The sequence below is a fragment of the Penicillium hispanicum genome (genome assembly GCF_028827665.1).
Source record: "Penicillium hispanicum strain IBT 35686 chromosome Unknown utg000003l_segment0_segment0, whole genome shotgun sequence".
Lineage (NCBI taxonomy): Eukaryota > Fungi > Ascomycota > Eurotiomycetes > Eurotiales > Aspergillaceae > Penicillium > Penicillium hispanicum.
In genome coordinates, this window is record NW_026623195.1 from 308,418 (window position 1) to 321,985 (window position 13,568).

General features: G+C 52.6%; 3 protein-coding genes across 3 annotated transcripts; 1 reads left to right on the top strand and 2 right to left on the bottom strand.

The window, feature by feature from the left end:
* Positions 1-2,719: 2,719 nt before the first annotated feature.
* Positions 2,720-4,751, bottom strand: N7459_002519 (uncharacterized protein; the record flags this gene model as incomplete). The annotated part of the gene is made up of 3 exons (XM_056941704.1): positions 2,720-4,082; positions 4,150-4,285; positions 4,385-4,751. The coding sequence occupies 3 exons, from the start codon at positions 4,749-4,751 to the stop codon at positions 2,720-2,722; spliced, it is 1,866 nt and encodes a 621-aa protein (XP_056801587.1).
* Positions 4,752-5,284: 533 nt separating this feature from the next.
* On the bottom strand, positions 5,285-7,222 carry N7459_002520 (serine/threonine-protein phosphatase 2B catalytic subunit; the record flags this gene model as incomplete). The annotated part of the gene is made up of 5 exons (XM_056941705.1): positions 5,285-5,336; positions 5,402-6,312; positions 6,365-6,622; positions 6,703-7,034; positions 7,105-7,222. The coding sequence occupies 5 exons, from the start codon at positions 7,220-7,222 to the stop codon at positions 5,285-5,287; spliced, it is 1,671 nt and encodes a 556-aa protein (XP_056801588.1).
* Positions 7,223-9,032: 1,810 nt separating this feature from the next.
* N7459_002521 (uncharacterized protein) lies at positions 9,033-12,743 on the top strand (the record flags this gene model as incomplete). The annotated part of the gene is made up of 3 exons (XM_056941706.1): positions 9,033-9,429; positions 9,497-9,651; positions 9,711-12,743. The coding sequence occupies 3 exons, from the start codon at positions 9,033-9,035 to the stop codon at positions 12,741-12,743; spliced, it is 3,585 nt and encodes a 1,194-aa protein (XP_056801589.1).
* Positions 12,744-13,568: the final 825 nt, after the last annotated feature.

The following is a 13,568-nucleotide window of genomic DNA, read 5'->3' on the forward strand; positions in this document are numbered from 1 at the left end:
TATTCATAATATTGACCGCACGAAAACTAATTTACCTAGGTGGGGATAACTTGGCTAAGCGTTGTCTCAATGGTAAGTCTATTCTCTCTAGTTTTGACTCCTTATTCCTGACCTTACCAAGGTGGCGCCTTGTGCTCGAGTGATGGATGTGGCTACCAGTGTAATCAGTGTTGCTCTGGCCTGTGCGAAGCTACAGAGCCAGTCGGTTCCCCTACCTACTGGAACTGCAACTAGAGACTTCACCATAGCCTATGGGCTGTCTTAGAAGGCATATTCCAAGCCTAAGCCTGTACTGAAAAGTTCACTCAGACTTAGGCTTGGAGTTTTAACATGTTGCTACCTCAGCGGCTGTCCATTCTTTAATATGATCCCGTGTGTCCATGAGATCTCTTGTTTCCTGTGTTTTAATTCTTACATTCTTCGCCCATGTTGGCTTTTTCACAATACAACTCCCTTTTTGGCTTTCGACAAAAACTCTCTGATTTGCATTGAATCATTTTCTGTCGATATGATGATACTCACAGTGGCGTTCCCCAATATCAATCAATAATCAATTGACTGTATTCCAACCCACTAGTGAGTGGTCCGCCCCAAAATACCATAGTCAATCCGACATAATAATACAAAAGGCAAGGGATAGCCACACCATAGAAATGATATGGTTCAAAAAAAGTTCTTGTGAGTATTTCGATGCTCTATTTAGTATATTAATATCGGCTTTTTATGGAACCACAGTCCCGGATTATTTCGATGATCAACACAGTAAAGATGTCTCAGGACATGTACAAGTGCCGCGCTTACTACCTTGTTGGTGATGTTGAGGATTAGAAGTCGATTCCAATCATGCAGTAGGCGATGGCACCGTAACATGAAATGTCAGAATGTCGTGGCAAAAGTGGGATCTCCCTCTATTTGAAGAACAATTTTTGCCTCAATGCATCCAGAAGCGTCCCCGTTAAACGAGACCCCTTGCTCGCAGAATTGGATCCATCAGAAAATCATCATAAGCAAGCTCCTCCGCAGTCGGACGCTCTTCCGGAAGCCAGCGTAACGTTCTCCGCACGAAATTCAAGAAAAGCTCCTTATCTCTACCAGCAAATTGCATCTCTCTCATGCCCAGCGATTGTTCCGGCACCGGAATCGAGCCTCTCCAATTTCCTGGGACCCGAATTGTCAGGATAATAAGAAGGACTTAGTTCACACGAACTTACCTTCGCCATCCCAGTATTGGAGAGCCTTTTCACTTCTCCTCAATAGCTCAGGGGGCGGAGGCCCCAGAAGAGACACCATTTCGGCCAGGTGCTGTTCGTCATCAAGTACTCGGTCTTTCTTTGCGAAGAAAAGATGGCCTCCCTCCGCCATGTCCCAAGCCTAGATCCATCAGCTTAACTTTGAACCATAGTAAGTAGGCCAGAAAATAGATGGGAAGGAGGCTGACCATTGCACCTATTGACCAGATGTCAACTTTTTGGTCCCATTCCATGCCCAAAATTACTTCAGGCGCGCGATAGATACCGGGCATGATATCACCCTTGTGCTTGTTGCTTCCAACAACAGCCTCGCCGAGATCCGAGAGGACTGGTAAGCCCGTGCTATTAGGCATCGGCCGAGAAAAGTAGATAGAGCGGTCTGTCAATGTCTTTCTAGCAATAGGGCGTGCAATCTCATCCTCCTCCATTTGAAGAAGGATAGAGTCATTGTCAATGCCTTGGAGTATGTTGTTCGTTGAGATGTCTGCTTCTGGTTAGCATAGATCAGCACGTACCCTCCTAACAGCAGGAACTTACCAGTATGAATTACATTGTTCTCATGCAAAAAGGCCAAAGAAATCAGAACGAGCTGGATGCTTCTCTGGACAAGTTCTTGCGGCAGCGTATTCTCGGGCAACAGATTCTGGAACTGCGTGAAACTCATTCCGAGAGGCTGATAAATCAAGCAGGCATGTATGCCAGAAGGACCAGAGATATCGAACGAGTCGAGCACCAAGCGGACGGTCTTTTTTCCAACGTGGTTGGCGGAGTTTCTCAGGTGTTCGGAGATGGCCACCTCACGATCGGGTCTCTGATTATGCGCGCACACTTTGAGTGTGCGAAAACCATGAGAACTGGCGCTAGTCAGAGACTCGGTATCCAGATTAGATATTAGGTGGCTTCGTACTGGAGGTCGCGGCAGAGCCACGCAGTCGAGGAGGTGCCGTATCCGAGCTTGGCAACCACTTGGTATCGAGCTGCGAACACTTCACCGAGACGAACGGGGTAGTATTTCTCTGCGACATAACTGGGGAGCTCCTCTTCTTCAATTCTTCTTGTAGAGTCCACTTCCACGAAGCCTGAAGTGGGCAGTTGGCGTGGAGGGAGTGAAGCTGAGGTTTTTGTTCTCGTCTGCCAACAGCGCAAAGGGGGAGTAACTCGACCGGGGGAGCCCTCCTTCACAGGCCAGAACGTCCTTCCTAAGTATCGAAAATGCCTAGTCATGATCGACTGCGTGAGGCTATATCTGGTGGGCTGGATGGTCTGTTCAGGGACAAATTCCCCCCCTGGAAACCAACAGCGCGACCTGCAGTTCTTGGCACTACCAGCTCTATACTATGGTGAGAACGCATAACTACGCATGACAGTAGGCTATCATAATTGACATAGTAAAATAGATTGTACTTCGTGGGTGATTGTTATTCTAGATCATAGTTAATATACAGTGTATCCGAGCATGGAACACACGGTCAAGACCGGACCTCTTCCAGAGCCTTTCGCGCGCGGTCAACAGCCTCTTGCGCACGATTGTCAGTCACAACCTCGACAGCCTTGCCACCTTCGTGAACGATCTCTCGAAGGAGCGACTCAGTTTCGAGTAGAGACGTCCGGCCCTCTTCACGAATCTCGTCTTCCCAGAATCCACGTGCCACGTCCCACTTCTTTTGCTGACGTCGCATTGAGTAAATCAGGCCAACGGCGGCCAGGGTGCATGATTCATAGACTGAAGCAGACGGGACAGATACATATGTGAGGGCAGATAGAGCAGAGGTCAAGGTTGTGGTGGAGATGCTGAAGAGCACAAGTCTCTGCGCCAGTGCCTGAAGCGATGGCACAGTTGTTGTGAGCAGCTTGGTGCGCATGTCGGGGATCTGAGTTGGCCACGGAGACGAAGCAGACTCGGCTGGCGATGAGTCTGGAGTAGACCCAGCAGAAGGACTCGGCCCTTTCAGCAGGCCAGCCTGCTCATACTTGCCGGAGGTCCAGATGACTTCTCGCTCAGCACGGCGGAGGAATCTCTTCTCTAGAATCTCAGACGTGATCATGCTCACATCGTCAACACGCCAGAAAAGTTTCCACCACGCCAGACCCCGCCACCGCGGGCTCGCAAAGCCTGCCTCAAGCGAGCTCCGCAATTCTGAGTGGGCGCGTTCGGCCCAGGTTACAACTCCACGCTCAAGTTCGGAACGCACAGCCTCGGGGGCAACACCAACTCTTTGGTTCTGGATTGCCCTTGCATTTCGAGCAAGGACACCCTCGTGTGCAGCATCCAGCAAAGACTCAATCAGCGGGACTAAAGCCGGGTGTAGAGCTTCCTTGTCGGCTACCACTGAAGATGAAAGCCATTCGATCACAGGCTGAACACCACTTCCATTCCATCCACGCTCGTACTCGGACGCGTTTTGAATAGACTCACGAATCTTGTCCAACGCTGCGCCCGCGCGATCGACATCCACGAAAGAGAGCCGGTCACCGCCGCGCTTTTGATGCACCGCGGAGAGTTCAATGGCACCACGTACTGACGCCACTTCTTTCTTCAGGTTGGACCGGCCCATCAGAGTACTGAGTGCTAGCAGGCCATCAACCCCACTTCCGCACACAATGCTTCGGTGAACGGGGTAGCGAACAACATTATGCCGGCCCGAATATGATGTTTGAATGGTGACTGTGGGAACAAGAAAGGTATCGGCAGATAGGGTAGTGCTGCTCGAATCCGACTGGGAGCCGAGCGAACTGACAAGAAGTTCAATATTGCCATTTTTCAAGATCGGCGAGCGAACCGCGATAGTGGGGAGCAGGTCATTAGGAATAGACTCCGAAACTTCACCGTACCTGTTGAGAGCGTTCTTCAAATCAGCAACCGGTACTAATACGTGAGTTGTGACACAATCAATCGTACCGAATAAGGAGTCCCCGTGAGGGATCAGCCTCGTATCCTTCAAGAATATCCTCCCAACTTTCGCGCGGGCCTAAGGGGTCCACGAGGAGCAGGCGAACCAGCTTGCGCGCAGACTTGGCGTCATCCAGACCGAGAACTAAAGACCACAAATTGGGATCAGTGGCTTGATTCATGACAAAACCAGGAGGATGATGCGTATAGTCGACGTGACATCCATAATACAGATACTACTCACCGGCAACGCGAATCAGAGGGGCTTCGGACTCCAGGCCTCGCAGGGCAAGTTGCAGTCGACTCAGGCTAACTTGCTCAATGGTTGCATCTTTGACTTTGTCGAGGGCATCGTATAGCTCCTTAAAGCGCGGCGGGACAGTCTTGCCGGCCAATATGGTAGACGACGTGGTAATTGAACGAATTGGAGTAGAAAATGAATGGGGAAGGCGACCATGGCGACGCGAAAAGGCAATTTTTGCAATCTCCGTATTGGGACGCGTCGAGAGATCTCGGCGCCAGGTCGCGCAGGACGGGCAGTAGAAGACACCAGTGCTGTCTAGGGGACGCGACAGGCTTTTTGGAAGCGCACTGCGCAGTCTAGAAGGCATTGCAGGGCGTGTTGGCGAACGCCGTGGGCGGCTCCTCGTCAGTGACCGGGATGGTGGTTAGCTGAAGGACGATTGAAGCCGGGAAGTGAGGGCGGGCGTTGGGCTTGGCATTCCACCGTCCTCCATCACGGGCTTGTCCCACGGCTTCAGCGCTCCTAGGCTTGTCTACTATAGGACAAACATACATGGGACACTTGAAAGGTTGTAAATTGGAAGAAATGGTGATAAAATTAAGCCATCTTTACATGATAATCTTTTTCTCACAGTGACCCGCTATGCCCGCATCGGGCTGGGCTATAGTTTGAGATCTACCAAGCCGCTAAGCAGCGACACAAAACATCGCAAACGGCATCCTGCTGACCGTGATGATTGTAGATCACATGTCAATAGCCGGGCGATGGGTGGATCAATCGGATAGATATGGTATCGTGTCGATCATGTCATGGCAAAAAAAGGCGCGTGCGCTGGAGGGCAGGAAGGGGAAATGCATAGATCGTGTCGTAATATCAACTCAAGCCAAGCCCATGGCCATTCTAGGCCTCCCTCGAATCACGTTGACGGCGACTGCGGCCAGAGCCAGCCGACCTGGATAAGAGATTAATTTCAGTCCATCTTACAACAAGCTCTGGGTGTAGGGCGAGGTCACTTACATGCTGATCCGGCGGGCGACAGTTGCAAGCCCGGTGTCGTTGGCAGCTTCATGTTCAGCGCGTTCCATGGCCGCGCGTCGAGCTTCCTCGCTCGTCTTGATGACTTCCTCCTGGCTGGGGGGCAGACGCTCGTTCTGCAAATCAACCTTGCGGGCATCCTCAAAGTTGTGAATAGCCTGTTTAATGCCCTCGGCCCCCAGCATGAGAGTACCCGCGGGAAGACGACCGCCAGCCGCCGTTTTCAATTCAGTAACACTCTCGGACTGTTCACGAAGAACCTGGAAAACACGAGAAATACGACCAATCGCCAGAATCTTGTTCTTGATAGCACGTCTCTTGAACTCGCTGGTCTCGGTATCCATGGGCAAGGGGGGCGAGGATGGACCAGCCGGTGAGACGGATGAGGGGGTGTCGTCCTCCTCCAGTTCTTCCTTCGAGCAGGTGTTGAGAATGGCGATGAGCATATCCGTAATCTTCTCACCAACGAATGGCAAAGACCAAGTAAAGACATCCATGAAGTTTGGCAGCCAGTAGGGATGGGGCGTGCAGTTAAATTGCCGAATGTTCATCACGTTGTTTTCATATTTGAGCACGGCCGCCTTGTTGTTGTACACATCGAGGTAATTGGGGGCGCTGAAGATCGTCATCACGCTGGGGAATCCGGTCGTCCGAGTCTTCCTATACATGCGGTACCCAGCGTCTTGGGCTTCGTGTGCTCGAATGATGGAAAGCAGATTGTTCTTCTCCAGGAATGCGCACGCGGCCGGGTACGAAAAGAAATAGGAGCAGCCGCGAACGCTGTTGTGGACGAAGAAATCACCGGTCTTTTCTTGGCCAAACTCTTCCAGAGGGTCGGCCCACAGAATGTCACACATCAGACCGTGGGTAGGGGGTTCACGGAATCGGTCGATCTAACAGCAACGATTAGCAGAGTCAGTAAAAGGGGTGGCTTGAGGGACATACGGCCTTAATATCCTCGAGGGTGTGGAGCTCGGGGCTCAAACCACCGTGGATACACAGGAACTGCTTGTTCATGACCGCCGCCAGCGGCAGAGAACAAAAGGACTCGATGCATGCCTCGTAGATCCGTTCGCTATATTTGTGTTTGCACTCCAGCTTGAAGGTGAAGTAGTCCGTCAGGTGGCGACACTCGTGGTTACCCCGCAACAGCCAGAGTGAGTCCGGATACCAGATCTTCAATGCCCAAAGATACAGGACGCACTGTGTGAGACCACACTGTTAGCATAACCAGAAGGGGAAAAAAAAGCATGGACCCTCTCAGTGATGGCGTAGCAACGCACCTCAATGCTGAAGTAACCTCGGTCAACGTAGTCGCCCAGGAACAAGTATCTAGTCTCTGACGGGTCGCCGCCCACTTCGAACAGCTTCATCAAATCGTAGTACTGGCCGTGGACATCACCGCAAACGGTAATGGGGGCGTCCATCTCCAGCAAATTTGGCTCCGATCTCAAGATCTCGGTGCCCGCGTGGATGATCCATAGTGCCTGGTCCTCGGTGAGACGGCCTTCACGATAGAGATGCTGCTTGAGATACTGGAGATTGGGCTTGGAGGGGTCTTCGGGGGACCAAAACATGTCATCCGGAGGCGTCGTCAGGGCGGGCGCTTGAACCTCTAAACATTTACCAGGGGGTCAGTCATTGCATAGCGAAGCAGATTGGGACAATCCCAGTTGGTATTTTACCCTTGACCACCCGTTCCAACGTGGACACCTGCGAGCCATCCTCCATCTGATGCAGTGTGAAATCGATCTCAGGGACCGGTTTCTTCTCCGTCACCGCGCGCGCAAGATTCCGATCCATTCTGGCGGTGATTGAAGCCGGAGATTTGAAGGGTTTGAAGGTTTCGGAGTAAAGGGGGATGCGATGTGGAGGGGGACAGGGCGGCGCGGAGATCGTGTGGCGGGGCGGACGCAGCGCGGGCGGGATGAGCCAGGGAGGGTGACAGGCCGTAGCAGTAAGAATCCCCCACGGAGCGCAGAGTGAGTGGTAGAGGTGATGCAACTACAGCCAACTGGAGGAGGGATGGGAAGGTGGTGGTGGTGGTGGTGGGAGTTGAGAAGTCGCGTGTTGGTGCAGTTGGGAAAAAGAGAAACAAATTGCACGAATTGCTCCGACTGTGCCTTCTGAGCCGCTCAGCGCTGAGCGGCTCAGCGCTGAACACTCACCCCTCCGCAACCCCCCAGCCTAAGTGGAACACGATGGCGAAGATGACCTCGCCCTTATACTACGATCTCCCATCTTATGTGCGGGAACATGCCCTGTCCTGAACGCCTTCTCCGCAGGGTCGCACTTCCGCTCCGCTGATTTGCAAATCCCCAATCCCAACCCCTAACCCCCTTCCGAACCAACATGGCGGGAATGCGAACATGATGGTCCACTATAGGCGGTGTGCAGTCCTCTGCCAATGATGCAGGACGAATGTGCGTCCCGGTCGAGCAACGTGGAAGCATTGCGCCCGCGCGATGACCCAGATCACATGGAGCTGTGGGTGGCGATGGAATGAGAAATGAGAAATGGGCGGATGATGGAAGTGGCAGAGTGTGCGAGTGCCCGCGTGGTCACATCCTATGTATAGAGGGTTCTATTGGGGAAAGAGTACCTTGAAGGCGAGAGGCTAGACAAAGTGAACCAAAAAAGACCCTCGTCTGGAGACCCTTCAAGAACACGAAGGATATTTAAAATAAAGGTATAGATATGCACTCCGGATCGGGGGGATATTGAATCTCATTCAACCTGAGTAAGACAGTGCTATATTTGGCGAAGACAACTCCACCGCCGATCGCAGCTGGGATGACGCCAGCACGTTTTATTTTTTTGCGGTCGATGCGCTGTCCCCTTCAATGGTCCTGTTTCTGCACGGGGAGCTCATGGAAAAAATCAAGAAAAATTCAGATTAAATTCCTCCGCCCTAAGATCACCGAGGATAGGTTTGACTACCAGTAGAGGGAGACTATCAGACATACTAGGCCGTTCTCTGAATGCCGGTGTCAAGCCCAGTTCCAGACCCTGCGCCAATTGCGCCGCTTCTCCAAATGCGCCTCTCCAGACTGTGACCCACGGTCAACGTTGTCGCCTCCCGCCCACGCGTCTTCCGTTCTTCTCGGGACTCTCTACTCTTTTTCTTCCCAACCTCCCTCTTTTTCCTTCGTTCCTCTCTCGCTCTATCGTTCCCTCTCGTCCCCCCCACCGCCCACTAGTCCCGGTGCCTAGTGACCATCTTGGAAGGCCGCAACGTCATCTTCCCGCTTGGCGGTGCTTCTCAGCCAAGTAACACCAGACTTGCCCAATATCTGGCCTGAATCTTCTTGTGCCCCCTTCCTCCAGGGAGAACCTGACCTTACTCTCCATGGATCACTGTCCAGCTTCATTTCGGTCCTAGTGGCATCCCTCCTTTTACCCTACTCCACCACCGACGTGAGGCCGTGCACTGCCGTGCCCTTTTGAACTCTTCCCCCTGTGCTTCCAGTCCAACCATCTTGCATTCGTTTTGAGGGACGTTTCACGGCTCCTCCAGTGCTGGTCGAAGACAAGACTGTGATTTGGCTGCTGATTGTCAACGTCATGGGTCGCTCGCGTGGTAAGTCGATCACCACCGGACATACCGGAACACATGGCGGGAACCCCTCGTATTGACTCTCCCTTGCGTCCATTTCTAGTTCTCTCGTTTATCTCAACTTTTGGAGGCCCCAGGAACAGTGAGTCGGGAAAAGAGAGTAGGAAATCATCGAACAATGTGACTCCTGCTCAAACGCCGCCTAGGTGGCAGACGCCTTCCCCAGATACTCCCTCCCCTCCCTCAGGGGCGTCCCCGGTGGGCGGTCCAACACCTCGAGGGGGAGGCATTAGTTCGCGGCCTGCATCTATGGTCTTCTCCCGCAACCCTCCTTTGATGACCCAGGCGGAGGATACACCACCGGAGCTCTCGCCGATCTTCTCTTATCTCAACATCCACACCAACAAGGTGTATCACGAAGGCTATTTCCTCAAGTTGACTGACCAAGATACCAGTAAGGCATCCTCGCCTGGAACGTGGGAATTGCTATGCGAAGAAGCGAACTAATGATCATCATATAGACGGACGGCCAAGTGTCGATCGCCAGTGGGTGGAATGCTACGCGCAATTGGTCGGAACCGTTCTCTCACTCTGGGACGCTGCTGCGCTGGACGCAGCAGGCGGGGAAGAAGTTCCTGCAACCTTTATCAATTTGGCTGACGCTTCGCTCAAAATGGTAAATATCTCTGCATTGGAATAAAGTTTTCGTAGTGTTGGCTAATCATCTCACACTAGATTGAAACGCTGCCGATTAGAAATGGAGCAGTGGCACCTTTGAAGAATGTTCTCAGTCTTTCTTCCGCGGGAAAAAATCGCTATCTCCTCCATTTCAGCTCATTCCATTCGATGACCCAATGGACTGCGGCCATCCGTCTTTCAATGTACGAACATACCTCCTTGTACGAAGCGTACACCGGCTCCCTTATTGCCGCGAGAGGAAAATCTCTTAATGGAATCCAGTCGATCCTGGCACCTACTAAATTCAAGCATGAGGATTGGGCGCGTGTGCGCTTCGGTGCAGGAACTCCGTGGAGACGATGCTGGTTTGTCATCAGCCCTCCAGATGAGAAAGAGCTCCAGAAGGCTCGGAAGGCGATGAAAAAGTCGGCCTATGATCGCCTGTCGATACCAGTCACCGGAAGTATCAAATTCTACGATACCAAAAAGACCAAGAAAGCGATACCGATTGCTACTGTCACCAACGTATACTCGGCATATGCGATCTACCCGCAGAGCAAGGCTCTTATTGACCAATCCACTTTGGTGAAACTTGAAGGCCGGGTCACAATGCATTCCACACATCAGCCCGCCTCGGAGGGCTTTGTGTTTGTGATGCCCGAGTTGCACCCTGCAGTCTCTGGGCTGGAGATGATGCTTCGTTTCCTCTTCCCAACTTTTGATACCTTCAACCTCTACGGCCGCCCTACTCGTCTTGTTGCGGACACGAATCACATCAAGAGCATCATGTTTGCCTTCCCAAAGCAACGTCGGTACGGTTATTTGGACATCTTGGACGTGATCAACCTGCTCCAGATCCAAGGCAGTCAGGATTGGAGTGAGGCCGAGTGGAGGAAGCAGTTGAAGGAAGCGACGCAGAAGCGAATTTCCACTGGCCGTAGCCGAACCAATAGTGTGAACAGCACCAGGCCGCGATATCGCTCAAGCGTCTCTATCCGCAATGGCGAGACTCCGACCGACTCCTCACGCCGTCATTTCCCACCCCCCGAGAGCAAACCCGAGTTCAACCACTCCGCGGAAGCCGTCATCCATGAACACCCAAAGAATGAGCCCCTGATTTACCATGCGCGCGGAGTTTCCGACCTCACAGATCTGCAGAGCAGGCCCAGACCTGGCCAGGGCTCTATCATTGACCACTCGCCGGGGTCATCATCCCAGGATCTAGTGCCACGTGACAGAGCGCATCTCGCAGTGTCCCCCATCGCTGAGCTCACACAAGATGAAAACGAACATCAGTTTGCTCAAAATATCTATGGAGCTAATAACGAGCAACTCCCACCACGCACCCCGCCGTCTCCAGTTGCAAGCCCTCCTGCTTTTGCACATGGCCCTCGAGCAATGCCCACCAACCGCCCAGAAGCAACTTCAGCACAAAGACTGGCTAACAACCGAATGTCACATGCGACGCTTTCGCAGCTTGAATCTGTTGGGAAGATGGGCTTGGGTGGAGCAGCAGTCGGAGCCGCCGTCACAAGCCAAGGCCAGCGGCCTGGGTCCAGACACGACCAGTACCCTCCGAACAACGCGTCTGGGCATTCTCTTTCGTCGGAACCCAATGCGTACCGAAGTTCTCCCCTTGCACATGCCTCGAGTGACGACGCGATTGGGTTAGCTGTCCCAGCACAGTTGCCGCGGACTGAACAACGTCCCGCGACGCCCAGTACTACCAGCACCCCGTCTCCTCAGCGAAACCTTCGTATTGATACATCCAATACTGTGAAGCGCAAGCCTTTACCACAGCGACAGCTCTTTGGTGGGGAGGCGCCCCTATCCCCTGGCGAGCCCAGCTTTGATGACCTGCGACACACCTTGGATGAAGATGCACTCAATCGAATCGCCCCCCACCTCCCATCGCCTGTTTCTCCTGATCAGGCAGAGGAGGAGAGCGTTTACGATGACACTGTGTCTACGGTTTCCCCTGATTACGCAAGTACCCATGGGTCTGTGTATAGCAAGAAGTCCGCAAAATCGATCACTCGACCTAGGATGGGCGTAAAGAAGACTGTGGGTCAACCGGCCAAGCAGGATCTCGTCATTGGTGATGCCCATTATTCCACTGACAAGCCCGCGGAGTCAAACCCGGATATTCCTACCATTGACTTCGGGCCTACACTCACCTATATGCCCACCACCGGACGCCCGAGTACGGCAGACACACTCAAAAAGAATCTGCATCAGCGCAATGATTCGGCAGCAACGGAAAAGTTGAAGTTTGCCGTGCCGACTAACGCCATGGACGGTGGCCCCAACCCCAGCCAGGAAGAATTCCGACGAAGCGTCTTGTGGCAACCTGGCATGGCAACTGGTCGTCCTACTACTCCTGGTGGTGGTCTTACACCGGAGCAGTATGTGCAGCAACGAGCAGCACCCAGTCCCCCGGTGCATGTGCACCACCGCACTGCCTCGAACAATACCCCTCCACCTCAACGACCAGTGTCTGGCGATTGGACTCGCCAGGCTCGGCCTAGCTCGCGTATGACTGCCTACCAGGATCCCAATCACCGTCCGTCATCGCGTGGGACTGGCACGATGCTCAATTATAATGATGCCTCGACTCATCTCTCAGCCCGTGAGCAGGAACATGTCGCGAGGATGACTGGTTCGTCATTCTTCAACATGTCTAATGACACTCGCAGGCCGCAGATGCCAATGAGCCCTGGTGGTCTGGTGTCGACAATCGATGCCCGGGAACGCGAGAAGCGAGAGATGAGGGAAGGCATGTCGAATCAGATGGTCCAGAATGCCATTGCTCAGCGACAACATCAGATGATGCAGCAGCAGCAATATACACCCCAATATGCTACTGGCTCACTGCACCCAAATCAACCTCAGTCGCATCAGGATTCCATGTACAATATGCCGGGTGCGAGTCACACTTGGGATGCCCTCCACCAGATGAACCGCAATGAGGAACCACGCCGTCGGTCCTGGTATGGCCAGCTAGCTCAGGCGTCGCAGACCCCGCCGAGCTACCAGCAAAGCCAAAACTATGCCCAGCATGGGGGGTATAATAATACCATGCACTATTAAGCCTCCTTGGCCTCCCTCTCCAATTCCTTTACATCCTCTCATTTCTCTTCTTTGTCAACTCCTCTACTTCTGCTGCTACAGTCCCTTCACTGATTTCCATGCGTCCCAAATTGCAATTTGCATATTCCCTCGGGGTTGTCTGCCAGATGTAGACCTCTTCCGTCTTGACTGACACCAGTCATCTACTATTTCATGTCTTTCCAGTTGCTTACTCCTCAGCCCATTCTCTTTACTTTCCTCCCTTTTCTTTTCCCTTTTCTATGCCTCGCTCCCCATCTCCCGCATACTTGCTTGCATGGCGCATCAAAATGGAGTTGCCGATGGGTCTGGCGTGACGGGTTCCTCTTCCCTCTTACACGCGGTATGCATCACTATCCTTGCAGGTTCTGTTGATCTTATTTGTCTGTCTCTTGTGTGGTTTGTCTGTCATAGATTTGTCACATTGCGCTTAAATGGATAGAGTTGCGTCGGTGCAGAACTCGCTTGTTTTGTGTTAGAGTGACCAGTCTCCGTCGTAATGGTTTATGCTTCCTTGTAGACACGAAACTGCATGCTTGGAGAGTCAGTATAAGTTAGCACTTGAACACAGGATTACCAGCCTTGCAGGTCTAGACGATTTGAAATATACGAGTCTACTTTCTCGTAGTGGTCGAGTGCCCCAAGAGAAACGAATATCTGCCCCGCAAAGGGCTTGCTGCTGCATAAAGGATACATCCATGGATACATCGTGAATCCAAGATACGATGACAAATCAAAATCAATGTATAGAGGTATCCCAAGAACGCCACGAGTGCCCACTTTCTTTCATCCCCGCTTTCGACATGC